Raw genomic sequence first — 27,689 nt, 5'->3', positions numbered from 1 at the left:
AAACATGGAATATTTACATAGCGCAAAGGATTTATCACCGCTCGAACCTCATTTATACGTAGGTCGATGCATGAGAATAGCGAGGGAGTGAAACAGATAGAGCTGTCCGGCAAGTGAAAAAATTCATGATTCTGTCTACATGCTGCCCCTAATCCTCCTGACATAACGAACAACATCTCGACCCACGTGTACACGTCCAACACCGGGACACAGAAGGTGTCAGACAGCGCTGCAGGAAACGGGCAATTAGTGTTAGACGCTCCTGGAGAGACACAGACACACACACTCGCTATCTAACACACATTCGCACAAGTACAACTGTGTCACCTGCATCAGTTCCTCTGAGCTACCAGAGTCTTTAAAAAGAAACTTGACCTCTGAAGGCTTACGGGAAAGTCACGCCGCTAAAAATCGGTCATCTGGTAAACAGGACATTTCGATTTGTGTTCATCGAGCATTAAGAGGCCTTTTGTAAGGTCATGTTCACACTTCAACATTAAAGGCAGCCTCAGAAGCCCCAGAAATGACTGCTTTAGTCAAGACGCTCAAAAGCTGGAATGAAGCAAGTAGGTCAAGGACTCACCCCGGTCTCTCGGAGTCCACCAGGACGCGCACCAGAATTCCCGTAACGGCAACCAGTATGGGGTAATGATCCACGCTCTCCAGGCCTGTATACAAAAAACACACACAGATGTAGGTAGCTGCGGGAAAAAAAAATTATTTGCACCCTTGGTAAGGATAGGTTCGAGACACCATCCTGATTTAAATGTGGTTAATAATCTGATTTTATTTTTTTCACAGTGCGGTTTTCATCAAATCCTGCGCTCTGATTGGCTGGCGAGCGGGTCCGTATCCTACGGTACGGACCCCAATTACGGACCCCTGGCGACTCGCTCGTTCACAACAACAAACATAGTAGCATTTTTTGTCAACATTTATCTTTTTTATAAGATTTATTTATAAGATTTTTATCAAAAATCTTATAAATTTTTGCCAGCATTTCTCAGGAGAATATCATTAATTTTACAGCATGGATAGCGACAGTCTTCACAGCGAAAGTGAGTTTTACTACCCTGAGGAAGAAGAAATAAAAGAAAACATTTCAGGAGGAAGCTAAAAACCTCTAACTGTTGCTAACGCCAAGCAAAAACATGGCTGAATCCTGAATGACTCAATTTTGTATAAATAGGGGACTACATAGGCGGCAAAATGTATTTTTTTCCTGCCATGGAAGTGCACTTGTATACCGAGGAGGAAGCAATTTGCATTACAGCCGCGAATGAGGATTCAAAATGGCGGCTCGGCTCGGTTTTCCCTTTCAGGTGCTCTCGTTTTCTGTTAGAATTTGGTAAAGAAAAAATAAATATATTATTTACCAGCTTAAGCTCGGTCTGTATGGTGAAATACCGTGACCTCGGCCTTGAATACTGACCTCGGCCCAGAGGGCCTCGCTCAGTACTTTCAAGACCTCGGTCACAGTACTTTACCATACGGACCTCCCAGCTGGTAAATAACATATATGCAGTACCAGTCAAAAGTTTGGAAACACCTTCAAATTCGATGTTTTTTCTTTATTTTAATTAACTAAAAGACACTTCATGTCTTAAAGTAATGACTGACTGTTATTTCTCTTTACTTTGACTACATTCAGACTGCACCCTGAAACGACCCATATCCGATTTTTTTGCCCGTATGCGACCTGTATCCGATTTGTTATTGACAATCTGAACGACACCGATCCGATTTTTTCACATGCGACCCAGGCCGCTTGGATATGTGGTCCTAATTCCGATGCATATCCGTTATTTTCACATGCGACTGCAGTCTGACCGGACAGGTCGCATTCATGCGACCTACACGTCATCAACAAGAGACAAACGTCACTATTCTGCGTTGGCTAATCCCACCTCTTTGGTGGAAAACAACAACATTTGTACAGTTTTCAGAATTTAAATAGACTTTTATAGAATTGATCAAGCTAATGGTGGATTTGGTAGGGACCTGGATGTTGATCTGTTCACCTGATTAAATAAAACAGTTTCTATAACTGATTTATAACTTAAACCATCCTGTATTACAAGATTATAAGATTGTTCTGGAAATTTCCAGTAATCTGACACCTTCAGTCTCATTAGTCTGCTGCCCACATTAATCAGATTATTGTGTGAGTTCCACCGCTGCCACAAAAACCACATCGCCAGGTCTCGCCTCATCTCCATGCTTTACTTGCAAACTTGAGTGCGCTTTTTTTTGTTTACGTATTACGTAGATGTGCTTATTACGTGTCAATTTGCGCATGCGGGATACTTTTGGGTCATTTTCCGTTCATATTGGAGATCGCATACAAGTCTCAGATAATTGGTAATGTGAACGGCCTAACAAAAAAATCGGATTTCACAACAAATCGGATATGGGTCGTTTCAGGTTGCGGTCTGAACGTAGTGTTAGTTGAGTGGTTCTTGACATAATATGGATTACTACAGTTGTCGAACAGGGCTGTTTACTGTATGTTTATTATTTACTCTTTACTGGTTGATGGTGTCAAATGCATTAAGAAGGAAAGAAATTCCATTTTTGACCAGACACACCTGTTAATTGAGAAGCATTCCAGGTGACGACCCCATGAAGCTGGTTCAGATAATGCCAATAGTGTGCAAAGCTGTTATCAAGGTAAATAGTGACGACTTTAAAGAATCTAAAAGATGAAACATTGTTTTAACACTTTTTTGTTTACCATATAATTCCATATGTTATTTCATAGTTTTGATGAGTTCAGTATTGTTCTAAAATGTAGGAAAAAAAAATTAAAAAATAAAAACATCGAATTTGAAGGCGTTTCCAAACTTTTGACTGGTACTGTTTGTGTGTGTGTGTGTGTGTGTGTGTGTATGTATATATATATATATATATATATATATATATATATATATATATATATATATATAAAAATCAGCTCACATTAGGAATCTATATAATAAGCAGCAAAGTTAGTTAGTTAGTTTGTTTGTTTGTCTAGAGCATAGGTGGCCAACCCGCGGCTCGCGAGCCGCATGCGGCTCTTTGCCTGTTGTCATGCGGCTCTCACCTTCACGTCCAAGTTGGTGTTCGTTTGTGGTTTTATGTGCGTTTTCGCTTCACTGCAGTTAATTACGGTTATTTTATTAAAGGTGCTTCGCTTGGTTTCATTACGGTATTTTCACATCATGACAAATGCGCAGGTGCGTTTGGGCACGCAAGCCTGAGTAGTGGGTGAGTGCTCATTCAGTTTTGATGCCTTGAGTGAGAGTAGAGTATACTGTAAGTGTAAATAGTCATGAGAACACAGAACACATTGAATGAGAAGGTGTGTCCAAACTTTTGGCATGTAGTGTATATACATTATGTATTTGTTCATTTGTTTTCCAGTTATCAATTTGTGTGTGTGCGTGTGTGTTCTTCTTTCAAAAATTTGAGCATTGTATTATATTTTATCTATATTTGCACTTGCACTGATCACTGTTCCCAGTGCCTATGGAGCTTGTACTGTTTGAGGAAATTAAATTAGCACTTTGTAATTTCCATTTTCCGACTGACTGTATTTATTTGAATACTTATTTATTTGAATGCAGGTCTTGTGCAGGTCATGTAATTGAGAATTCAAGCTGAATCAAAATGGCTTTTGCATTTTCGATGTTAAACAGGTAACTCCAAAATGCACTAGAATACAGGAAATTGCATCTAAGAAATCCAAAATTTTTCAGGGGAGGCCCCCCGGAACCCCCCCAGTGGGGGGAATTCCCACATGTAAACAATGTCTGCCTTTGTGCCCCACCTACAATTTTCTTCACCAGTCGCCACTGTTGAAAATGACTGGCCTGTGGTCTTGGTACTGCAGTAAATGTATCATTATCATGTTGGTGTGGGGCATTGGTTAAGTTGGAGTGTGACATCAATGTGGCTGTGTGTGTGTGTGTGTCCGCACGCGCAGAAGGAAGGGTAATATTTGTGTGCCCATGTTCATGTGCCAATGTGGCTCTTTGCCGTAACACAGTAAGAATTGTGGCTCTTGGGCTCCGACTGGTTGGCCACCCCTGGTCTAGAGCTAAGGTTGCCATTTCTCGACGGATTTTCACCAAATTTTGCAAGGGATGACGTGGAATTTTGTAGACAAAAACAAGATGTGTGTACGGGCCCCAGGGAGGTCTCTGAGGGGGCACAACATCCATCCATCCACCTCCTCCCTCCCTCAATGCCTTTCAGGTTACATTTATCAACACAAACTCTCGACAGATCTTCACTAAACTTGGCACGTAGGTACAGGAGATGGCCACAATTTGTCAGAACTCCCATATTTGGGCCCCAGGGGATCCCCGGTGGGCCCCTGGGTGGTGGATGCTTGGATTTTTGTTCGTCTTGGGTTAACGTCATCATTTCTCGACAGATCTTCACCAAATTTGACATGGAAGTCTGGGGGCGACCCAGAATTTTGCAAAACCTGGGCAACCTGCTAGTGTAATATAACTGAAGTAAATTTATATTATGAAAATATACAACCCCCTGGCGGCACGGTGGTGTAGTGGTTAGCGCTGTCGCCTCACAGCAAGAAGGTCCTGGGTTCGAGCCCCGGGGCCGGCGAGGGCCTTTCTGTGCGGAGTTTGCATGTTCTCCCCGTGTCCGCGTGGGTTTCCTCCGGGTGCTCCGGTTTCCCCCACAGTCCAAAGACATGCAGGTTAGGTTAACTGGTGACTCTAAATTGAGCGTAGGTGTGAATGTGAGTGTGAATGGTTGTCTGTGTCTATGTGTCAGCCCTGTGATGACCTGGCGACTTGTCCAGGGTGTACCCCGCCTTTCGCCCGTAGTCAGCTGGGATAGGCTCCAGCTTGCCTGCGACCCTGTAGAAGGATAAAGTGGCTACAGATAATGTGATGTGTGTGATGTGATACAACCCTTAGCAAAAAAATATTTTGAACAAAACGACTACAAGCAATGCAAAGCAAGTTAGTAGTTAGGTGCTGGCTAGGTATTGTTTCTGAGACTGAAAACTTCTCTCTCTTAATAATAATAATAATAATAATAATAATAATAATAATAACAACAACAACAACAACAACAACAATAATAATAATAATAATAGAGCTGCACCAAACACAAAAATTCACTCAAAATATAAAGGAAGTGTTCCAACAAACATTTTCCAGTCATTACGACAGACAGCGTGTTACGTTTGCTTCTTTATTTCTGCACTGGAGCCACGAGATTAACGTAGCCAACAAGTAAACACTTCAACTTACGCCCTGTGCAAATTGCGACTATTTAACAATTATTCACCGATATTCACTGAGCCTGAGGCGGATAACAGATGATTATATATTTTTTAAAATAATTTATTTCAAACTTCAAAAGCGGCATGTAAATGTAATAACGACGCGGCGCAGACTCGTCACTTATCTACGCCGACTCGCATAAAATACTTTGTTTTGAAATCGATAAAATAAATCGCAATCCCACCTTCCCTTTGAATAGTTTTAGACCAAACTTCGTCGCATCTTTAGTGCTTTTAGGAACAGCATTTTCTTTCATCATTTCTAACTCTTCCTCACTTACGGTGACGAAGCGCTTAGCCGCCATTTTGCCGAGTCGCTCGAAGTGATTGTCGAGAAATAGCCCAAATTTCTCGACCAATCAGCATGCGCAATTTTCTATAAATTACCTGTGCTTATACGAAACCATAATTCTCTCACCTCATGACGTTATTCGGCTCAGAAATACAGTCTGTACAAAAAAGCAAGCAAGCAAGTTCCTGTTTTGTTTGTTTTTTTCATTCGTCCCCACCTCCCTGTTTTGCAGTATTTTATAAACCACATAGTTAATATTTTCATGGACTGTTGGAGACGTTCCTAAGAGCGAGACAGAAAAGTAAGTAAGTAGTAATAATAATAATAATAATAATAATAATAATAATAATAACAAATTAAAGCACAAGAACATTTGAAATAAAATAACTTCAGAAATAGAAAAAGTGAGAAAAATATTTTGCAGAAAAATAACATCTGTATGTGGCAATAACGAAAAAAATATTTGACAACAAAATAGAAAAGGAATAATAAAATATATTAAAAGTAGAAAAATACCATATGGCGTATTATTCTATCCACGTTAACTGGAGATGAACAATCGGGCGCTCTGACTGGCTACTCTACTACGAGAGTATCAGCTCATACAGTGGTGCTTGAAAGTTTGTGAACCCTTCATAATTTTCTATATTTCTGCATAAATATGACCTAAACATCATCAGATTTTCACACAAGTCCTAAAAGTAGATAAAGAGAACCCAGGTAAACAAATGAGACAAAAATATTATACTTGGTCATTTATTTATTGAGGAAAATGATCCAATATTACATATTTTTGCGTGGCAAAAGTATGTGAACCTTTGCTTTCAGTATCTGGTGTGACCCCCTTGTGCAGCAATAACTGCAACTAATGTTTCTGGTAACTGTTGATCAGTCCTGCACACCGGCTTGGAGGAATTTTAGCCCGTTCCTCCATACAGAACAGCTTCAACTTTGGGATGTTGGTGGGTTTCCTCACATGAACTGCTCGCTTCAGGTCCTTCCACAACATTTCCATTGGATTAAGGTCAGGACTTTGACTTGGCCATTCCAAAACATTAACTTTATTCTTCTTTAACCATTCTTTGGTAGAACGACTTGTGTGCTTAGGGTCGATGTCTTGCTGCATGACCTACCTTCTCTTGAGATTCAGTTAATGCACAGATGTCCTGACATTTTCCTTTAGAATTCACTGGTATAATTCAGCAAGCATAATGATGGCAAGCCGTCCTGGCCAAGCTGCAGCAAAACAGGCCCAAACCATGATACTACCACCATCATGTTTCACAGATGGGATAAGGTTCTTATGCTGGAATGCAGTGTTTTCCTTTCTCCAAACATAATGCTTCTCATTTAAACCAAAAAGTTCTATTTTGGTCTCATCCGTCCACAAAACATTTTTCCAATAGCCTTCTGGCTTGTCCATGTGATCTTTAGCAAACTGTAGACAAGCAGCCTTGTTCATTTTGGAGAGCAGTGGCTTTCTTCTTGCAACCCTGCCATGCACACCATTGCTGTTCAGTGTTCTCCTGATGGTGGACTCATGAACATTAACATTAGCCAATGTGAGAGAGGCCTTCAGTTGCTTAGACGTTACCCTGGGGTCCTTTGTGACCTCGCCGACTATTACATGCCTTGCTCTTGGAGTGATCTTTGTTGATTGACCACTCCCGGGGAGGGTAACAATGGTCTTGAATTTCCTCCATTTGTACACAATCTGTCTGACTGTGGATTGGTGGAGTCCAAACTCTTTAGAGATGGTTTTGTAACCTTTTCCAACCTGATGAGCATCAACAACGCTTTTTCTGAGGTCCTCAGAAATCTCCTTGGTTCCTGCCATGATACACTTCCACAAACACGTGTTGTGAAGATCAGACTTTGATAGATCCCTGTTCTTTAAATAAAACAGGGTGCCCACTCACACCTGATTGTCATCCCATTGATTGAAAACACCGGACTCTAAATTCACCTTCAAATTAACTGCTAATCCTAGAGGTTCACATACTTTTGCCACTCACAGATATGTAATATTGGATCATTTTCCTCAATAAATAAATGACCAAGTATAATATTTTTGTCTCATTTGTTTAACTGGGTTCTCTTTATCGACTTTTAGGACTTGTGTGAAAATCTGATGATGTTTTAGGTCATATTTATGCAGAAATATAGAAAATTCTAAAGGATTCACAAACTTTCAAGAACCACTGTATACCATGAGTAGAGAAAAGCAAAATGGTGGAGCATCCGAGGACAAAATAAAAACTCTACTCAAAAACAAAACCCCAAAAAATACAAAATACAAAAAAATTATATGGAATAAAAGTATTTGATGGTAAGAACATATCTATTTTCAGTTTTCAAGAATTATTATTGTAGCATTTTTCACAAATCACTCCTGTCATTTCACCGGTTTGTTTACATTCTGAGCGGAAATGGTTTTGTCGGACATTTGGATAAAGTTTTTATTTATTGAATTTGCAAAAAATGAAAAAGAAATGCTCAGTTTGTCAAAATCCAGTGAATGTGGATAGAATAAAACAGTTATTCCACTCAATCCCGTCGTACATGGCTTATAGACAACTCGGTGCTACGCACCTCATCGGCTCACATACGACTTGATTTCATGGAATAACTGTTAAATATTCTAAAATAAGTGTAAAACCGCCTGAGTACCTCCTGAATCTACTTTTTTGTTAAACTTCCACACCTTCAACCCGATCCTGACATGCGAGCGCTACCAAAAGACGTCCTTAGAAAGAAGAAAGAAAAAGGATCCGTCTCGACGACTATTTTCAAGCGCAGCAGTACATACGGTATATTTTAGGTGACTGAACAACTGGAGTAGGTGATGATTTCTGCATGCGGTTTGCACAGTGCTACACGGGAAGCTGTTAGGGTCCATTATCTGTTACCTACTTTAGACTCATAGCTCCAGTGCAGAACTAAAGAAATCTAATATCAGACCGCGAACGTCTGAGCAGACTGATTAATACTTAATGAAAGTAAAACATGACACATTAGTTCTTTGAGAAAGTTAAAGAAAAATCAGAAAGGCTGAAGAAAAGCAAAAAAAGTCAAACAGATGCTTATGCTCATGCTTATTTAGTCTGGATAAACACAACAGGCAGCGCAATTCATCTGAGCATTTACTGAGAAAATCACTCCGGATTCATGCAGCGGCGCCACAAAGGCAATTTAGGAAGCGGCGGATTCTTGAACACTGAACAGCAATCTTGTAAATGCGTCAGCAACTTGTGTGGCATTGCTGATAACGCTTCTGTCGTGTCCTCACTGCAAATCAAGCTCAAGACGTTCAAGACGATGAAGTGAAGCTGGATGACATTTGACTAATAATTGGATTTCTGAAGTGTAGAAAATGACTTTAGTGCAATTATTTCGAGCATGGATTTGCTAAATGGAACATGTGGCGTTTCTTAATGATTATGGATAAACCTGGTGTGAACAGAAACTGATGGATCCTGTCAAGTCCGATACTGTTACCTTTAATAATTTAGACATACATGCATACATACACACACATACTATATATATATATATATATATATATATATATATATATATATATATATATATATATATATAGGGTGCATCAGTTGCCCCCTAAAAATGAAAAGTTCCTCCGATCATGATGCATTTTTGTTTTTATGTTCCTTTTGGTAAGAAAACACACTGGGTGAAATATTTTGACAAAATTCAAAAGTTTAATGGTGGCACCAGGAGCTCAAAGTTATGGAAAAAGCTGCTATTTTATGACTTTTATGACAAAATTTCGATCACTTTTCATGAAACATTATGGCACCTTATAGAGTATACCAAATATCTTAGATACACATTTTTAGTCCATATTCTAAATATATTATCAAGCAAAGTTTGAGTTTTAGCTGTTCATTGAATCATTGTTCAACTACTTTTAAACAATACAAATGTATTATGAATCACATTAACGCTTCTCAATCCCTTGCAAAGGTTCTTAACATGATCTCTGGGTCAATAAATCAATAAATGGAGTCCAACATTGTGATTCAAACCTTACGCGGAAACATAAAATAAGCGTTTTTTGGCAAAAGATTAACCTCATGGTGCCACCATTAGACTTTTGAATATGGTCAAAAAATTTTACAGGATGTCTTTATTGGTGAAAAGGAACACCCAAACAAAAATGCATCAGATTTTATGAAAGTGAGGGCAACTGATGCGCCCTAATATATATATATATATATATATATATATATATATATATATATATATACACACACACACACACACACATATATACAGTATACACATACACACACACACACATACACATATATATATATATATATATATATATATATATATAAAATGTGTGTGTGTGTGTGTGTGTGTGTATATATATATATATATATATATATATATATATATATATATATTAGGGCGCATCAGTTGCCCTCACTTTCATAAAATCTGATGCATTTTTGTTTGGGTGTTCCTTTTCACCAATAAAGACATCCTGTAAAATTTTTTGACCATATTCAAAAGTCTAATGGTGGCACCATGAGGTTAATTTTTTGCCCAAAAACATATAGTATGTGTGTGTATGTATGTTTTATATATATATATATATATATATATATATATATATATATATATATATATATATACACACACATACACACATACATCTACACACACACACACACATACTAGTGCATCTCAAAAAATTAGAATACCATGAAAAAGTTCCTTTTTTTCATAATTTAATTCAAAAAAGTAAACTTTCATATATTCTATATTCATTACATGTAAAGTGAAATATTTAAAGCCTTTTTTGTTTTAATTTTGATGATTATGGCTTATAGCTCATGAAAATCAGAAATCCAGTATCTCAAATTATTAGAATATTCCCTAAGATCAATCAAAAAAAGGATTTACAATACAGAAATGTAAATCTGTATAATGTATACTTCTGAAATGTATATTCATTTATACACTCAGTACTTGGTTGGGGCTCCTTTACCATGAATTACTGTATCAATGCGGTGTGGCATGGAGGTGATCAGTCTGTGGCACTGCTGAGGTGTTATTGAAGCCCAGGTTGCTTTGATAGTGGCCTTCAGCATATCTGTATTTTTGGGTCGGATGTTTCTCATCTTCCTCTTGACAATACCCCATAGATTCTCTACGGGGTTCAGGTCAGGCAAGTTGGCTGGCCAATCAAACACAGTAATATCATGGTCAGCAAACCATTTGGTAGTAGTTTTGGCACTGTGGGTAGGTGCTAAGTCCTGCTGGAAAAGGAAATCAGCATCTCCAAAAAGCTCGTCAGCAGATGGAAGCATGAAGTGCTCTAAAATCTCCTGGTACATGGCTGTGTTGACTTTGAACTTGATAAAATACAGTGGACCAACTCCAGCAAATGACATGGCACCCCAAATCATCACAGACTGTGGAAACTTCACACTGGGCTTCAAACACCTTGGATTCTGTGCCTCTCCACTCTTCCTCCAGACTCTAGAACCGTGATTTCCAAATTAAATGCAAAATGTACTTTCATCTGAAAAGAGGACTTTGGACCACTGAGCAACAGTCCATTTCTTTCTCTCCTTAGCCCTGATAAGACACTTCTGACATTGTCTCTGACTCAGGAGTAGCTTGATATTAGGAATGCGAAAGTTGTATCCCCTTTCTTGAAGATGTCTGTTCGTGATGGGTCTTGATACACTGACACCAGCCTCAGTCCACTCCTTGTGAAGCTCTCCCAAGTTCTTGAATTGACTTTTCTTGACAATCCTCTCAAGACTGCGGCCATCTCTGTTGGTTGTGCACCTTTTCCAGCCACCCTTTTCAGCAATGACCTTTTGTGGCTTACCCTCCTTGTGGAGGGCATCAGTGATCATCTTCTGGACAACAGTCGAGTCAGCAGTCTTCCCCATGATTGTGGTTGTGTGTACTGAACTAGACCGAGAGATACACTGTGTTCATACTGTTTTACTCAAACTCGAAATGAAATATTCTAATATTTTGAGATTTTTTTATGTTTTTGTACTGTATGCCATACTGATTAAAATTAAAATAGAAAAATGCTTGAAACATTTTAGTTTATATGTAATGAGTCTATAATATATAACATTTTCACTTTCTTAAATAACTGATGGAAAATATTGAACTTTTTCACAATATTCTAATTTTTTGAGATGCACTAATATATATTAATTACACACACACACAAGCTGAGCTCTTATTTATGCAGTGGTAATTTAACTTGCGTATTTCCTACCCATACCATAGAGCATGTATTAAAGGTATAAATCATCCAGAAATGTCCATTAGGGTCAAAAGATAAAAGACTCAATTGAAAAAAAGGCTCAACTGAAATGAGATCGAGACTGAACGCTATCAGCATTCAATCTCTCCGTCTTTTTTTTTTTTTTACTATTCCTGGTTTATAGTGTTTCACGTTACCAAAATGTCCCGAGATGCTACAACGCTGATCTATACATAGCTCGCCGTCTCCATGACGTCCTCAAGTGCAGCTGCTCTCGGCGCTAAAAGGGTGACCCCGACTTCATGCATTATGAATATCGTCATTCTACTGTTTCATGTCTGATACATTGGCACTCGAGGTTGAGGAGAAGTTCAATATCCTCTGGCAAAATTGAGTTATGGTTGAACACCAAGACGATTTTCAAATGAGAAGGATTTCGATTAAGGTGATGGATATAATAAGAGAGAAAGAAGTCAGTCAGGTCAAGTGATAGCTTTAGCCAGGAATGATATTCATGTATAAATTAGAGGTGGGACAAGGCATCGCGATGCAAAAAAAAAAAAAAGTGGCAATGTAATGTGTATCATAGGAATGTGTTATTCACATTGTAGGACTCAAGATTGTATTTAACAGTTATTCTCCGAAGGTAAAGTGAATATCCGGAATTATTATACATACGGGCCACTTTTTCCATGGAATAAAAACATTTATTTTTTTCGCGATCCAGTTTCCATCAAATCCTGTGCTCTGATTGGCTGGCGAGCGGGTCCGTATCCTACGATACAGACCCCAGTTACGGACCTCTGGCGACTCGCTCGTTCACAACAACAAACATACAGGGCTGTGAAATAGAAATGACAAAATCCGAGGAAACAATTTTAGCAGGGGGTCTGGGAGGCGCAGCTCCCCAGGAGCCGGGGGCCTGGGGCCCACAGGGCCCCAGAAGCTGAACAGATTTTGTGTATATTGATAGATTTGAAGCATCTCCTGAAAGCAAATATTTTCTCAACCATGCCATTTAATTTGAACTGTTTATTATTATTATTATGATAAATTGAATATATAAATGTGAACAAGATGGTCTACCTGGTAATCTATAGTTCAACAGCTTCAATTTCACCAATTCCGCATGTTTTTTTCCTTTAACATGGTCAACCAAACGCGTTCTTCCACCAGAGCCGTACTTCACATCCTGATGGCACAAGATGCGGTAAGCTTTCCCCGGTTCTTTTATCTTCTGTATGTGCTCATTCACTACCGACTTTAAACTCCAGCCATCGCCAATTCCATGGATTTTTGATGCCGTTTTCCTTGTCAAATGTTTTTGACATCGTCGGTCTCACCGTCCTCCCTCTGAACGATGTCCCTCCATGACACGGACATACTGCGAAATTCTCCTTTTCAAAACCGTTCATATCGAAAGTGTGTTTAAAGAGCACAAGATTCGCGCCGTGGTTTATAAGCATGGCGCAAATGCCGTAAACCGGTCTGTCATTGTCGCAAAAGAAACACCCCCCCCCCCCCCCCCCCCCCCCCAATTTTTATTGCAAAATTAGATGATTTACCAAAATTATATTTTTGGCGGCCAAATTCACGGAATTCCGCGGATCCGCGGATTTTTCACAGCCCTGAACATAGTTGCATTTTTTGCCGACATTTATCTTTTTTTTTATAAGATTTATTTATAAGATTATCAAAAATCTTATACATTTTTGCCAGCATTTCTCAGGAAAATAGCATTAATTTTACAGCATGGATAGCGATAACGACAATCTTCAAAGCGAAAGCGAGTTTTACTACCCTGAGGAAGAAGAAATAAAATAAAACATTTCAGGAGAAAGCTAAAAACCTCTAACTGTTACTAACGGCGAGCAAAAAGATGGCTGAATCCTGAATGACTCAATTTTGTATAAATAAGGAACTACACAGGCGGCAAAATGTAGTTTTTTTTCCTGCCATGGAAGTGCACTTGTATACCGAGGAGGAAGCCATTTGCATTACAGCTGTGAATGAGGATTCAAAATGGCGGCTCGACTCGGTTTTCCCTTTCGGGCGCTCTCGTTTTCTGTTAGGATTTGGTAAAGAAAAAAACAAATATATTATTTACCAGCTTAAGGTCGGCCCGTTTGGTGAAATACCGTGACCTCGGCCTCGGTCAGTACTTTCAAGACCTTGATCATGGGATTTCACGATACGGACCTCCCAGCTGGTAAATAACATATGTATTCTATTCCCTTCTAGCAGTTTATTGATGCCGTGCAATATTGTTATCATATCGCTTATCCTCCACGTATTACGCCGCTCTCCCCAGTGGAGAATGAGCGTGCAATATTGTTACAATATTACGTCAGCAAGACAACATGACGTCACACATCAGAGGTCACACGAAGATCCACTGACAAAACTTTTCTGCTGCGAATGCGCATAATCATTTCTTTGTCAGCCGGGAAAGAGAGAAGACGAGGCTAATCCAGTGCTAGGTTTAAGCACTAAATAAATAAACTGAAACCAAAGACGTACTGAACACCCGAAAGACTACCAAAACTTCATTAGGTATTCTTCACGCATATTTACAAGAGAAAAACATACCAACGGACATCGAAAAACTGGAAAAGAGACACGTCGTTGATGTAAAACTTCTGTGCTAGCGAGTGACTGTGACAGTTTATAAACAAACATGGCCGCAAGGTTTGCTTCATTAAAAGCGGAAGGTTTTGAGAGAATTTTGGCTGCCAGGTCGCTCCCGTGTGTGTAGTTGACACAGGGAAAATAATAATAGTCTAATAATAATAATAATAATATTTGGCTTGACTGTGCTAGCGTTGGCCTTCACTAACACTACATCACCTGGAAGGTAAGCTAGTGGTGGCCTTTGAGAATGCTGATATGAAGAGAGAGAGTGCATGTATAATAACCAGAATAAAAATAATATTGGCTGGCTTTTTTTCGTGGTATATCAGATATATTCCATTCACCTAGCATGATAGTGAACTCATCTTCGACTCGTTCAGTATCATGCTAACTGAATGGAATATATCTGATGTACTACAAAAAAAAAAGCCAGCCAATATTATTTAATTATTCTATCCACATTCACTGGGTATGAGCAATTGTGTGCTCCGATTGGCTACTCTACTACTAGGCTATCAGCTCATATACCGTGAGTAGAGAAAAACAAAATGGCGGAGCGTGTTGCTGAACCAACCGAGGACGCAATAAAAACTCTGCTTGAAAACAAAACCCCAAAAAATAAAAAAAAAAGCAACAAAATATGGAATGAAAGTATTTGATGGTAAGAACATCCATCCATCCATCCATCCATTATCTGTAGCCGCTTTATCCTGTTCTACAGGGTCGCAGGCAAGCTGGAGCCTATCCCAGCAGACTATGAGTGAGAGGCGGGGTACACCCTGGACAAGTCGCCAGGTCATCACACGGCTGGTAAAAACATTTTTTTTTTTAATTTTCAAGAATTATTATTATTATTATTGCATGTTTCACAAATTGCTACTGTCATTTCACCGGTTTGTTTACTCTCTAAGCGGAAACGATTTTGTCAGACGTTTTGTATAAACTTTATTGATCGAATTTGCAAAAAAAAATTTAATAAAAATGTTCTGTTTCTCAAAATCCAGTGAATGTGGATAGAATAAAACCGTTATTCCACTCAATCTCGTCGTACATGGATTATCGCCGACTCGGTGCTACGACTACGACTCGATTTCGCGGAACAACTGTTAAACAATAACCTCAACTTCGTCTCAGTTATTATTCACCGATATTCACTTCACCTTCAGCGAATAACGGTTAGCTGTTAGCCATTTCTATTACATTAAAAACGTCTGAAAAAACATTGAGATGTTTAACAGGAAAAAGGTTCGTTTAATTGCGCATACAGCCACCATGATAGCTATATTATTTCCGTATTAACGACATCCAGCCAGCTACTGTGCAAAATCCATTAGTTCATCAGTGAACACATACACTATTAATAACATTCGGAAAGATTTGATAAATAGGTGTCCCAAATAATAAATTTAGACTGATTGCAGTCTAAACCAGCTGCTCTTCCTGAAGCCAAGGAGAATCCGTTGGCAAACGTCCAGTTCTGGTTTATTAGACGCATCTCCAGCTGAAACTAGTTCCATTGTTTAGATTGACGCAAGACTGATTAGCACCATGAACACACTAACACGCTGGAAGGAAGCAGGTCTACCAAAGGATTACGATATACCTTAAGCCTCGGTCACAACCGGCCGTACGTGCTCCTTAAATTAAAAAAACGCAAGAAATGCACGGAGGGCGCGCGTGAAACGCACAGAGGGCGCGCGTGTGACGTGCTGATTTTCCAGCCGCAGACCGGCCGCAAAGGTTCTTTGTCATGTCAAACAAACTCTACGGGCGCTTACGTTTTTTTCAGGTTGCAAGACAAACTTACGGCCAACGCGCATCTTTCTCCATGAACAAAAAAAAAATGCAGCGATTTGGGAAACGCCAAAAATCGCACGGCCAAAAAATCGTACGTCCGGTTGTGACCTAGGCTTTACTTTGTCCATCATCTCTACTGTACAAACTCAACAAGGAGAACGTTTTTACTGTGCAGATGCTGGCAGCTGCAAATTTGACAACCTGGCAGAGGTATTTTGGCTTCAGTTCTACAGAAAGCGAGTGAACAGACCCACGCCTTCCATGTTTTCTCCAGTCGATGTGATTCATTCCTGGCAGAGCTGCATGACGCAGCAAACTTTTTCACTTTTAATCCGCCGACATTGTTATATTTCCATTTATCGCACTGGAGCTCAGCTTGCTTGCTATTCATACAAATGAAAAGATTGAATCTAAGTGATCCTGATACATAAATCACACACACGGTGAAAGAAACGAAAAAGGTCAGCCCTGATTATGATGGTTTTATAAAACGTCCGACTATGAAGAACATTTCTGAATGCGTGCGAGTGTTACCTGGAAGGCGAAGGTTGACCACACGGTCAAAGAGGTTCCTCTCAGCTGTCACTCGATTCAGTACCTGGTTTAGGAGCTGGAGGACAGAAATACAAAGAGCTGTTGTTAGCCAAACAGCACATGTACGAAAATACTCTGAGCTATTTATGCTTCTCGCACTGATCGGGGTGCAGGTGTGAAAAGCTTTCGGGAAAATTGCTCGGAATCGTGAATGGACACAGCCTTGAATTTAATTCACATGCAAACTTTAATACGTGTCTACGTCATCAAAATTTGTCAAGAGAGCAAGAAGCAAAGAAACAGAAATACGAGCGAGGACAGAAGAGAAGGAGGGGAAGAATATCCTGGCTTCTGAAAGCCTCCGAAAGGAATAAAACCACACACTCCACGCACACACACGAACTGAACACACACCTACAAAGGCAGGATGTGTAGGTCGGTCTTAACTTGCGCATGCATGAACACAAACAGGAAAACACGCACACCTGTCACACAAAATATAAAATGCTAAAAAATGCTCAAAACAAGCACACAAGAGGAATCCCATGAGCAGATTCTTAACAAACGTTTGTGCTGCACACACTGTACGGTACGTGTATCCACTTAGGCCAAAAAGAATTACGTATTCTGGAGCAGACAGGGTTCGGGGCCTTGCTCAAGGGCCCAACAGTGGTAGCTTGAACCCCCAACCTTCTGATCAGTAACCCAGAGCCTCAACAACTGAACCACCTCTGCCACATTATTATAAATAATATAAATATATAATAATAAAAATAATTATAAAATATATGGCAAAACGTACTTCTAAATCATGCACTGAACCTATATGTGACCCCTCACCGAATCCAGGGACGCATGTCGGCCGAAACGAATCCGAGATAATCGCAAAAGAAGCATTTTTTTTTTTTTTAATTTGTGATTTTTGTTTTTTTTCCATCATGTGCAAGTTGAGATCTTGAAGAATGCAATAAGTATTTCAGATAATAGATTGTTTTGTTGGAAAAGCATACATTTTTTGTTGCAAATTGTCTCGTTTTTGTCAGGACTGTAGCCTGCTGGGGGGTGTGGGTAAATTACCATATGGGCCATTCACATGATGATTTAAGTCTTTTGTTTTGTTTTTTCGCGAATCAGCTGTATGATACGAGCTGAGCGCATGGCTACTTAACTGCATACAGGCATGTAATTTCACTATGGAATGAGTTACTAAACAGAGCGCAGAGGAGCTGAAACACCACGAAGCAAACAGACACACGGTATTTACATCGGAGATAACCATTTCTAGCAAAAAAACCCCGCAACCTCGTTTTCCAGATTGAATGGAATACTTGAATGATCGGATGATACACGGACCGTTCTAGGATTACATTCCATCGGAGGCATTGGTGTGTGCAAGGCGACGTTTCTCTTTCTGATGGGGTAAGTTTATTAATCTAAGGCTGTGTGGTTATTTTTGCATGTAACGGAGAGTGTTGTGGTTTGGTTAAGCCTAGGTCACAACCGGACGTACGATTTTTTGGCCGTGCGATTTTTGGCGTTTCCCAAATCGCTGCGGTTTTTTTTTTGTTCGTGGAGAAAGACGCGCGTTGGCCGTAAGTTTGTCTTGCAACCTGAAAAAAACGGAAGCGCCCGTAGAGTTTGTTTGACATGACAAAGAACCTCTGCGGCCGGTCTGCGGCTCGAAAATCAGCGCATCACACGCACGCTCTCGTGCGTTTCATGCGCGCCCTCCGTGCGTTTCTTGCGTTTTTTGCATGTAGACCGGCCGTAGGAGCACGGTACGGCCGTTTGTGACCGAGGCTTTACATGAAACTAGTGTTGTGTTAGTTGTGTCATCATCGTGCTATCTTTCTCTCTTACGGTGTGAGTAATTTTTCAACCACAAAACGTTCAAGTATACTTTAGGACTTATTTTTGTACTTCATAATTGTGTTGGGCATACTTTGCATGGAAGGAAAATTGACGTGGTGATCTTTGTTTACATGAAAGTAGCATCGTGCTAGCTCGTAGACGGTAGGGCTTTCCTTAATATCATGCAGATGAGCAGCATTATGTGCCCGCCCTACACCCAGAGTAGCTGAGATGGAAAACTTTGAGGGCGATTTTCTCCCTTTTCTGTTTTAAGAAGTATACACTTTCAAAAGGCCACACATTCTTCAAATATTGTCAGATCTCCACATGGAAGGCATCATTGGAAAGCTTAGAAACTGTACTTTCTGAATCTGTCAATAACTCAAAATGCCCCCGGGCCGACATGTGTCCCTGGATTCTGTGACCTGCCACATATCCACTGCTCTGTTACTCTAAACAGAAGGTCATTTTAGCTTTCGAGCATTTGCCTTTACCTACCTGAGCCAAGCGACGGAGCAGAAGCTCGGCTGAGGGTCGGCTCCAGTCCAGAAAGATCTCGGGTACCAGGGTGACTGTCATTTCCAGCACACGCAGCAGACTGACCGACAGGTCGAAGCACGTGGCACACACTTTCAGCTGCCTAGTGTCCACAAAGTTACGCTCTGGACGCTCTGCTGCCTGCTGGATCTGCCACAAAATCATTCATTACTACACTGTTACCATGATGTACATCTGTCATCCTGCTTATGAACATTTACCAGTTTGTTTGGGGTTTTTTTAATGAGAATCTACAAACCTTGGAGAGCTAGTAACCTTCAGTGTATCAAGCAAACCTGGAAATCTCCCCCCCACTACCACTCAGAAAAGAGGGTTTACCAATTTTGGATATCTACCAACTCACCTCCTGACCTAGGAGAGCTGTACCAATCTTGGGGGCTCTGTCAGTCCTGCTTAACTCAAACAATCCCATCAGGTCGACAAATCTGGTAAGCACTCTGGAAGCTCTGCAAACCATTTAAGCCCTAGCAATCCTGGAAAGCCTACCAATTCTAGAATCTCTACAAGTCCTGGGAGCTCTACTAACACTAGATGGTCTTTCAACCCTAAGAGCTCCACCAACCCTCAGAGGACTAAAAAATTCTTTGAGATTTATAAACTCTGGAAGCACTACAAATCCTGCATGCTCCATCAACCCTGGATGCTCTACAAATCTAAGGCAGATCTACCAACCTGAGAGAACAAAAAGCAGCTCTACAAATCCTGGAAGATCGACAAATCCTTGAAGTTCCCTCAATCTTGGGAGCTCAGTCAATTCTGGAAGCCCTACCAGTCCTGGAAGCTCTGTCCATCCTGGATGCTCTACAAATCCAAGGCAGAGCTACCAATGTAGGAGCACTACAAAACCTGAGAGCACAAAAAGCAGCTCGACAAACCCTGGTAGCACTACAAATCCTAGATGCTCTATCAATCTTGGGAGCTTTGTCAATCCTGGAAGCCCTACCAGTTCTGGAAGACTCTTCATCCTGGAAGCTCAACAAATCCAAGGCAGCTCTACCAACCTAGGAACTCTACAAACCCTGAGAGCACAAAAAAGCTCTATAAACCCTGGAAGCGCTACAAATCCTAAAAGCTCTACCAATCTTGGGAGCTCTGTTAATCCCGGAAGCTCGACAAATCCAAGGTAGATCTACCAACCCTGGGAGCTCTACAAAGCCTGAGAGCACAAAAAGAAGCTCTACAAACCCTGGCAGCTCTATCAATCTTGGGAGCCCCCCCTTTTTTTTTATATATATATTTATTGAGGATGCCAACAGCACAGAGTAATTTACAGAAGGGTCCTCAAAATAATAAATAACAAAGAAATTAAATATAAACTATAAAAGTAATACAAAATAAAATATGAAAAACACAATTTAATAAAGTGGTTTACATCAACCCATGAATAATGAGTGAACTGAGGGAAAAACAGGTCCGAAAAAAATCAATTTATAAAAAAATAAAATAAAAATCTATGATTAAAGCACAATAGACTAAGAAGAATAGATTAAATTTCAAGAGTTAATGAAGATCACACTACTAATTTTACTAGAAAACTATATTCCTGAGACCATTTTTTAAATTTACTTAAATGATGTCTAATCCCCAAAGCTCTATTAATCCCCAAAGCTCTATTCATCCTGGAAGACCTACCAGTCCTGGAAGCTCTAGTCATCCTGGAAGCTTGACAAATCCAAGGCAGATCTACCAACCCTGGGAGCTCTATAAAGCCTGACAGCACAAAAAGAAGCTCCACAAACCCTGGAAGTTCTACCAATCTTGGGAGCTCTATTCATCCTCGAAGCTCTACAAATCTAGAGCTGACCTACCAACCCGGGGAGCTCTACAAACCCTAAGAACACAAAAAGAAGCTCTACAAACCCTGGAAGCTCTCTCAATCTTGGGAGCTCTGTCAATCCTGGAAGCCCTACCAGTCCTGGAAGCTCTGTTCATCCTGGGAATTCTGTAAAGCTAAGGCAGCTCTACCTAACTACCGTACAAATCCTGAGACAGCTACCAACCAACCCTGGGAGCTCTAGGCGGGAAAAACTGCAATAATACCACCAGTTAAAGATAATCTGTGTCTTTTTATGCAAGTTACACAAATTACTCATCTCATTATCTCTAGCCGCTTTATCCTGTTCTACAGGGTCGCAGGCAAGCTGGAGCCTATCCCAGCTGACTACGGGCGAAAGGCGGGGTACACCCTGGACAAGTCGCCAGGTCATCACAGGGCTGACACATAGACACAGACAACCATTCACACTCACATTCACACCTACGGTCAATTTAGAGTCACCAGTTAACCTAACCTGCATGTCTTTGGACTGTGGGGGAAACCGGAGCACCCGGAGGAAACCCACGCGGACACGGGGAGAACATGCAAACTCCACACAGAAAGGCCCTCGCCGGCCACGGGGCTCGAACCCGGACCTTCTTGCTGTGAGGCGACGGCGCTAACCACTACACCACCGTGCCGCCCCACACAAATTACTGGCTTCACAAATATTAATGAGTTGGAATCTAAGGTATACAGTACCAAGCTGTTGCTGTGACAAAATGTCCAGCTTGGTTTAAAAAAAAAAAAAAAAAACGCTGTTGACTATGTTTCTCCCAACTAGCATCTCTTTATTTCACATTTTCACACAACAAATGTGTGCAAAAGGCCGCATTTCTCATCAGTCCACTGCTGCACATAACTACAGCAGCTTGATTTTCTCCACTCCAGTTGGGAGGTAGCGACTAAATAACAACTGTGTCTCTCTGAAGATTGCTGCCTTTTAAATTAGGGATCATCAGAGATAAAAGTCACCCTGCAAGAGCTATCAAAGCCCATCAAAGCCCAATCAGTAAATGCAGACCTGGTGGGCCTGTCTGCCACAAACAGTGCTGTAACAACCCTGAGCTGAGTGCTTTTCCAGCTCCCCTGCTGGACCTTAATTCACTGCTGGACAGACCAGGGAGGTGATGTTCTTTCCCACAATTTCCCAAGAGAATCTCAAGCCTCCCACTGCTAATAATGATACCGTATGAAGGGCAGGAAGCCTGTTTTCACTTCCGAAATCAGTCTTTATGGGCGTCTTTCTTCTATGGTGAAATCAAATTATAGAGGAAGACCGGACAGAATGTGGAAAAAAAAAAAAAAAAAAACACAAGCTCGGAGAAGACATTGAAGTGGAGATCATGTATACAAAGCTATGGTTATGGAAAGATTGCTTGCATAATAATTATAGAAGATGAGGGTTCTGTTCCTTTCACATCAGCCGCATGTGCGTGAATTCAGTACCGGTGACTCACATGAAAAAGGGGAAACGCATGCAGCTTGAAGCTTTCCTCACCTTTTTTCTTTCATTGCTTCTTTCATTTGAGTTTTTCTGAACAGTCACAGAAGGCTTTACGGTATACAGTTATGCCCCAAAATGGGAGTAACACCCCTTGTTTCTGGGTGAGGCCAAGAACTTTCTGAAGTACCCTCGGAGACTTTTTCCTCCAGCGGTGCTTGAAAGTTTGTGAACCCTTTAGAATTGTCTATAGTTCTGCATATGGCCTAAAATATCATCAGATTTTCACACAAGTCCTAAAAGTAGATAAAGAGAACCCAGTTAAACAAATGAGACAAAAATATTATACTTGGTCATTTATTTATTGAGGAAAATGATCCAATATTACACATCTGTGACTGGCAAAAGTATGTGAACCTTTGCTTTCAGTATCTGGTGTGACCCCCTTGTGCAGCAATAACTGCAACTAAACGTTTCCGGTAACTGTTGATCAGTCCTGCACACCGGCTTGGAGGAATTTTAGCCCGTTCCTCCGTACAGAACAGCTTCAACTCTGGGATGTTGGTGGGTATCCTTGCATGAACTGCTCGCTTCAGGTCCTTCCACAACATTTCGACTGGATTAAGGTCAGGGCTTTGACTTGGCCATTCCAAAACATTAACTTTATTCTTCTTTAACCATTCTTTGGTAGAGCGACTTGTGTGCTTAGGGTCGTTGTCTTGCTGCATGACCCACCTTCTCTTGAGATTCAGTTCATGGACAGATGTCCTGACATTTTCCTTCAGAATTCGCTGGTATAATTCAGAATTCATTGTTCCATCAATGATGGCAAGCCGTCCTGGCCAAGATGCAGCAAAACAGGCCCAAACCATGATACTACCACCACCATGTTTCACAGATGGGATAAGGTTCTTATGCTGGAATGCAGTGTTTTCCTTTCTCTAAACATAACGCTTCTCATTTAAACCAAAAAGTTCTATTTTGGTCTCATCCGTCCACAAAATATTTTTCCAGTAGCCTTCTGGCTTGTCCACATGATCTTTAGCAAACTGCAGACAAGCAGCAATGTTCTTTTTGGAGAGCAGTGGCTTTCTCCTTGCAACCCTGCCATGCACACCATTGTTGTTCAGTGTTCTCCTGATGGTGGACTCATGAACATTAGCCAATGTGAGAGAGGCCTTCAGTTGCTTAGAAGTTACCCTGGGGTCCTTTGTGACCTCGCCGACTATTACATGCCTTGCTCTTGTAGTGATCTTGGTTGGTTGACCACTCCTGGGGAGGGGAACAATGGTCTTGAATTTCCTCCATTTGTACACAATCTGTCTGACTGTGGATTGGTGGAGTCCAAACTCTTTAGAGATGGTCTTGTAACCTTTTCCAGCCTGATGAGCATCAACAACGCTTTTTCTGAGGTCCTTAGAAATCTCCTTTGTTTGTGCCATGATACACTTCCACAAACATGTGTTGTGAAGCTCGGACTTTGATAGATCCCTGTTCTTTAAATAAAACAGGGTGCCCACTCACACCTGATTGTCATCCCATTGATTGAAAACACCGGACTCTAATTTCACCTTCAAATCAACTGCTAATCCTAGAGGTTCACATACTTTTGCCACTGACAGATATGTAATATTGGATCATTTTCCTCAATAAATAAATGACCAAGTATAATATTTTTGTCTCATTTGTTTAACTGGGTTCTCTTTATCTACTTTTAGGACTTGTGTGAAAATCTGATGATGTTTTAGGTCATATTTATGCAGAAATATAGAAAATTCTAAAGAGTTCGCAAACTTTCAAGCACCACTGTATTAAACTTCTCGATGTTTCAAATGTTTTTAATATAAAAGAAATGGCTAACAGTTTGTATTAGTTCATGTGTCAATAAAAATTCAAATAAGTAGGTAAATTCTGTGATGAAGTCAGCTGGCTAGCTACAGTCGGTCTCTTTCAGTCAAGCTGTCCATCATGTCATTCCCAAGTGTATCCACGCCTTCTTTCTTTATAATACATGTGGTCATATCACTGTATAACATACTGTATAATGCATATCGGTCGTGGTGACCAAACTACTGGTCCCAGTGCATGATTGTTATATTTTAACTCTATGGGTTGCACAGATTGGGACCTCTGATGTTCAGATAATACAACTGCATTTTTATGTATTTTAATTCAACTTCATTACTCACTAGACCTCGACTTCATCTCGGTTATTATTCACTGATATTCACAATTATAAGATTACAATAAAAGCCTGTTTTGAGACACATTACTCATTTCAAGCTTGAAATTATCTTGTTCTATTGGCAGACACAGATGCTGTGTCAAAGTAAAACGAGAGCATCAGCAACGCAGTAGCTCACACGGCCGTACCATGAGAAACCAGACTTGTTTACAATTAGCTGAGATGCTCTTCATGAGAACAATTAGAACGATTTGATCTGCCAAACAAAACAATCAGAATCAAAATCCATTGAAAACTCAGTGAGGAGTAGCAATTTTCCTCAAAGTTCATTAATCGGCCTAATTAGCAACTTCCATCCATTATGCGTAACCGCTTATTCCTGTGCAGGGTTGTGGGCAAGTTGGAGCCTATCCCAGCTGACTATGGGCGAGAGGCGGGGTACATCCTGGACAAGTGGCCAGATCATCGCAAGGCTGACACATAGGCTACGTTTACATTATGTCGAATCAGCGGATCATCAGATTAACGTTCTTAAAACGATTCGCGTTTACACTAAAACCGTTAGCCGTGCACACAGCAACACCAATACACGGATACGCTCGGCTCCGCAGGCATCCTGCGCTCCAAATCACTCCGCCCTGAACAGCGAGTGCCCTCTGGAGGGTGCGCACTCCGGCCCTGCGCAGCTCACACAACGCGCGAGTGAAGTGCACAAGCCACGATTCGGGACTGAGCCACTGTGTGTGTGATCCCAGCGCACGTCACTTACCACTTACAAGTGGAAGGATGGCAAGCCTAAAGACAATCATAACTACACAATGGGCAGTATTTGCATCAGTATTTGCAGTATTTTCATACTTTTATACTCTTTAATGAAAGGTGATACAAGGCGGAAGTACGCGCCGTTTTTCAGCAGTCGCGTCACATGACCAATGCCAGCGAATCAGGAAGGTGGATGTCACAGTGACGTTGTCCAATGAGGACGCCAGCTAGAGCTCAGCACAGCGTATTCGTGTATCTCAATGTTTACACAGCACCGGACCAGATACGATCTAGATTGAATACGTGGACGCTGGCGGATTCCCGTTTCCCGGCTTTTCCAGGTGGTTTAATGTAAACGGACAGTGCATCCGCGAAGAAAACGAGACAGATACGGTCTAATGTAAACGTAGCCATAGAGAGACAACCATTCACACTCACATTCACACCGATGGTCAATTTAGAGCCACCAATTAGCCTAACCTGCATGTCTTTGGACTGTGGGGGAAACCGGAGCACCCGGAGGAAACCCACGCGGACACGGGGAGAACATGCAAACTCCACACAGAAAGGCCCTCGCCAGCTGCTGGACTCAAACCTAGAACCTTCTTGCTGTGAGGCGACAGCGCTAACCACTACACCACCGTGCCGCCCGTTTTCTTGTCATGCCAATGAAAAATTAAACTACACTCCAGATTTTTTACTTGATGAGATGTTGTATACCATTCAGATAGAACAGCAGAAGTAAAAGCAGGTATGCAACCATAAATCTATACAATCCTGTTTTCACTTAGCCGCAAATCCAAGTCCTAAACCTAAAAGTGACTGAGTCATTTGTATGCAAATCTTGTTGCTTAAAATGGAAAAGACTAATCCACCACACCAACGGGTGACAGTAATGACAATACTATTGAATATTCCAGCTATGAATAATTTAAAGGTTTCAAGCAGATCAAGTCTGGAGACGGCTGTAATATTTCATTAAACTCAAGGCCTTTGGCTCAATGCGTAGATGCTCCTGCACGCACATTATCAACTACCAGCTTCAAACTGCACCAACAAGATGGTAATGCAACTATTGAGTATTACAGCTCATGCTAGAGGGTTCAAAGGTACTGACTGACTCTCTCTTACCTCCTGGATCATGCCGATGAACTCCGAGAAGGCCCAGTTGAGCTGGTTGAGGACGCTGTTCAGGAAGCTAGCAGCCATCTCTTTGTCCTGATTCAGGAGCTCCGCCATATGCCTTTGGAGCAGGAGTGATGGACAAGGCTCTGCAACCAATCAGAGAAGAGTGTGTTGTCACCTTTTGATCAATGCGTGTGTTAACCCCTATAACTAAGTACCTTAGAGGGTACTGCCCCAGTGACAAGCCAGTGTACCCCTAAAGGGTATATCCCCTACAAATAAGTACCTTAGAGGGTACCACCCCAGGGACAAGCCGATGTACCCCTAAAGGGTATACACCCCTATAACTAAGTACCTTAGAGGATACCGCCTCAGTGACAAGCCGATGTACACCCTACAACTAAGTACTTTAGAGGGTACCACCCCAGTGACAAGCCAGTTTACCTCTAAAGGGCGTACCCCTACAACTAAGTGCCTTAGAGGGTACCACTCCAGAGACAAGCCGGTGTATCCCTAAAGGGTGTACACCCCTATAACTACGTACCTTAGAGGGTACCACCCCAGAGACAAGCCGGTGTATCCCTAAAGGGTGTACACCCCTATAACTAAGTACCTTAGAGGGTACCACCCCAGTGACGAGCCTGTGTACCCCAAAGGGTGTACCCCCTGCAACTAAGTATCTTAGAGGGTACTGCCCCAGTGACAAGCTGGTGTATCCCTCAAGATACAATCATGGACTTTATTTTCTGAGACTGTAGCCATCACACCCATATGTGGTTCTTCCCCAAACTCTTGCAACAGAGCTGTAAACATACAATTGTCCAGAATATCTCAGCATGTTGTAGCATTAAGATTTCCTTCCCACTGTGGCCCAACTCTGTATGAATGCACATGGCTTTGGAATGGGTAATAATGTATATATGGGTGTAATGGCCAGTTGTCCACATACTTTTGGCCATATAGTGTGCAAGTTCTGGCTAGCAATGCCCCAGTGACAAGCCAGTGTACCCCTAAAGGGTGTACCCCCTACAACTAAGCACCTTCGAGGGTACTTAGTACAACAAGGTAAGTCAATCTCATGGATGTGCAATTACAAAGCAATAACATTTAACGATAATCTCTAGTCG

General features: G+C 41.1%; 1 protein-coding gene across 5 annotated transcripts in view; it reads right to left on the bottom strand.

Annotated features, from left to right (window-relative positions):
- LOC132874309 (E3 ubiquitin-protein ligase RNF123) overlaps window positions 1-27,689 on the bottom strand; it is a 448,585-nt gene that overhangs the window by 248,039 nt on the left and 172,857 nt on the right. For all 5 annotated transcript variants that reach the window (XM_060910383.1, XM_060910388.1, XM_060910384.1 and 2 more), the window contains 4 exons: window positions 26,569-26,708; window positions 19,171-19,359; window positions 16,822-16,897; window positions 584-668 (listed from right to left, as the gene is read on the bottom strand). In XM_060910383.1, the coding sequence (XP_060766366.1) occupies window positions 584-668; window positions 16,822-16,897; window positions 19,171-19,359; window positions 26,569-26,708 (490 nt within the window). The remainder of the gene's footprint in view (window positions 1-583; window positions 669-16,821; window positions 16,898-19,170; window positions 19,360-26,568; window positions 26,709-27,689) is intronic.

This window comes from Neoarius graeffei, chromosome 26 (genome assembly GCF_027579695.1).
Source record: "Neoarius graeffei isolate fNeoGra1 chromosome 26, fNeoGra1.pri, whole genome shotgun sequence".
Taxonomy (NCBI): Eukaryota; Metazoa; Chordata; class Actinopteri; order Siluriformes; family Ariidae; genus Neoarius; species Neoarius graeffei.
Note: the sequence above shows the minus strand (reverse complement) of the source record. Positions and strands in the feature narration are given on the sequence as shown.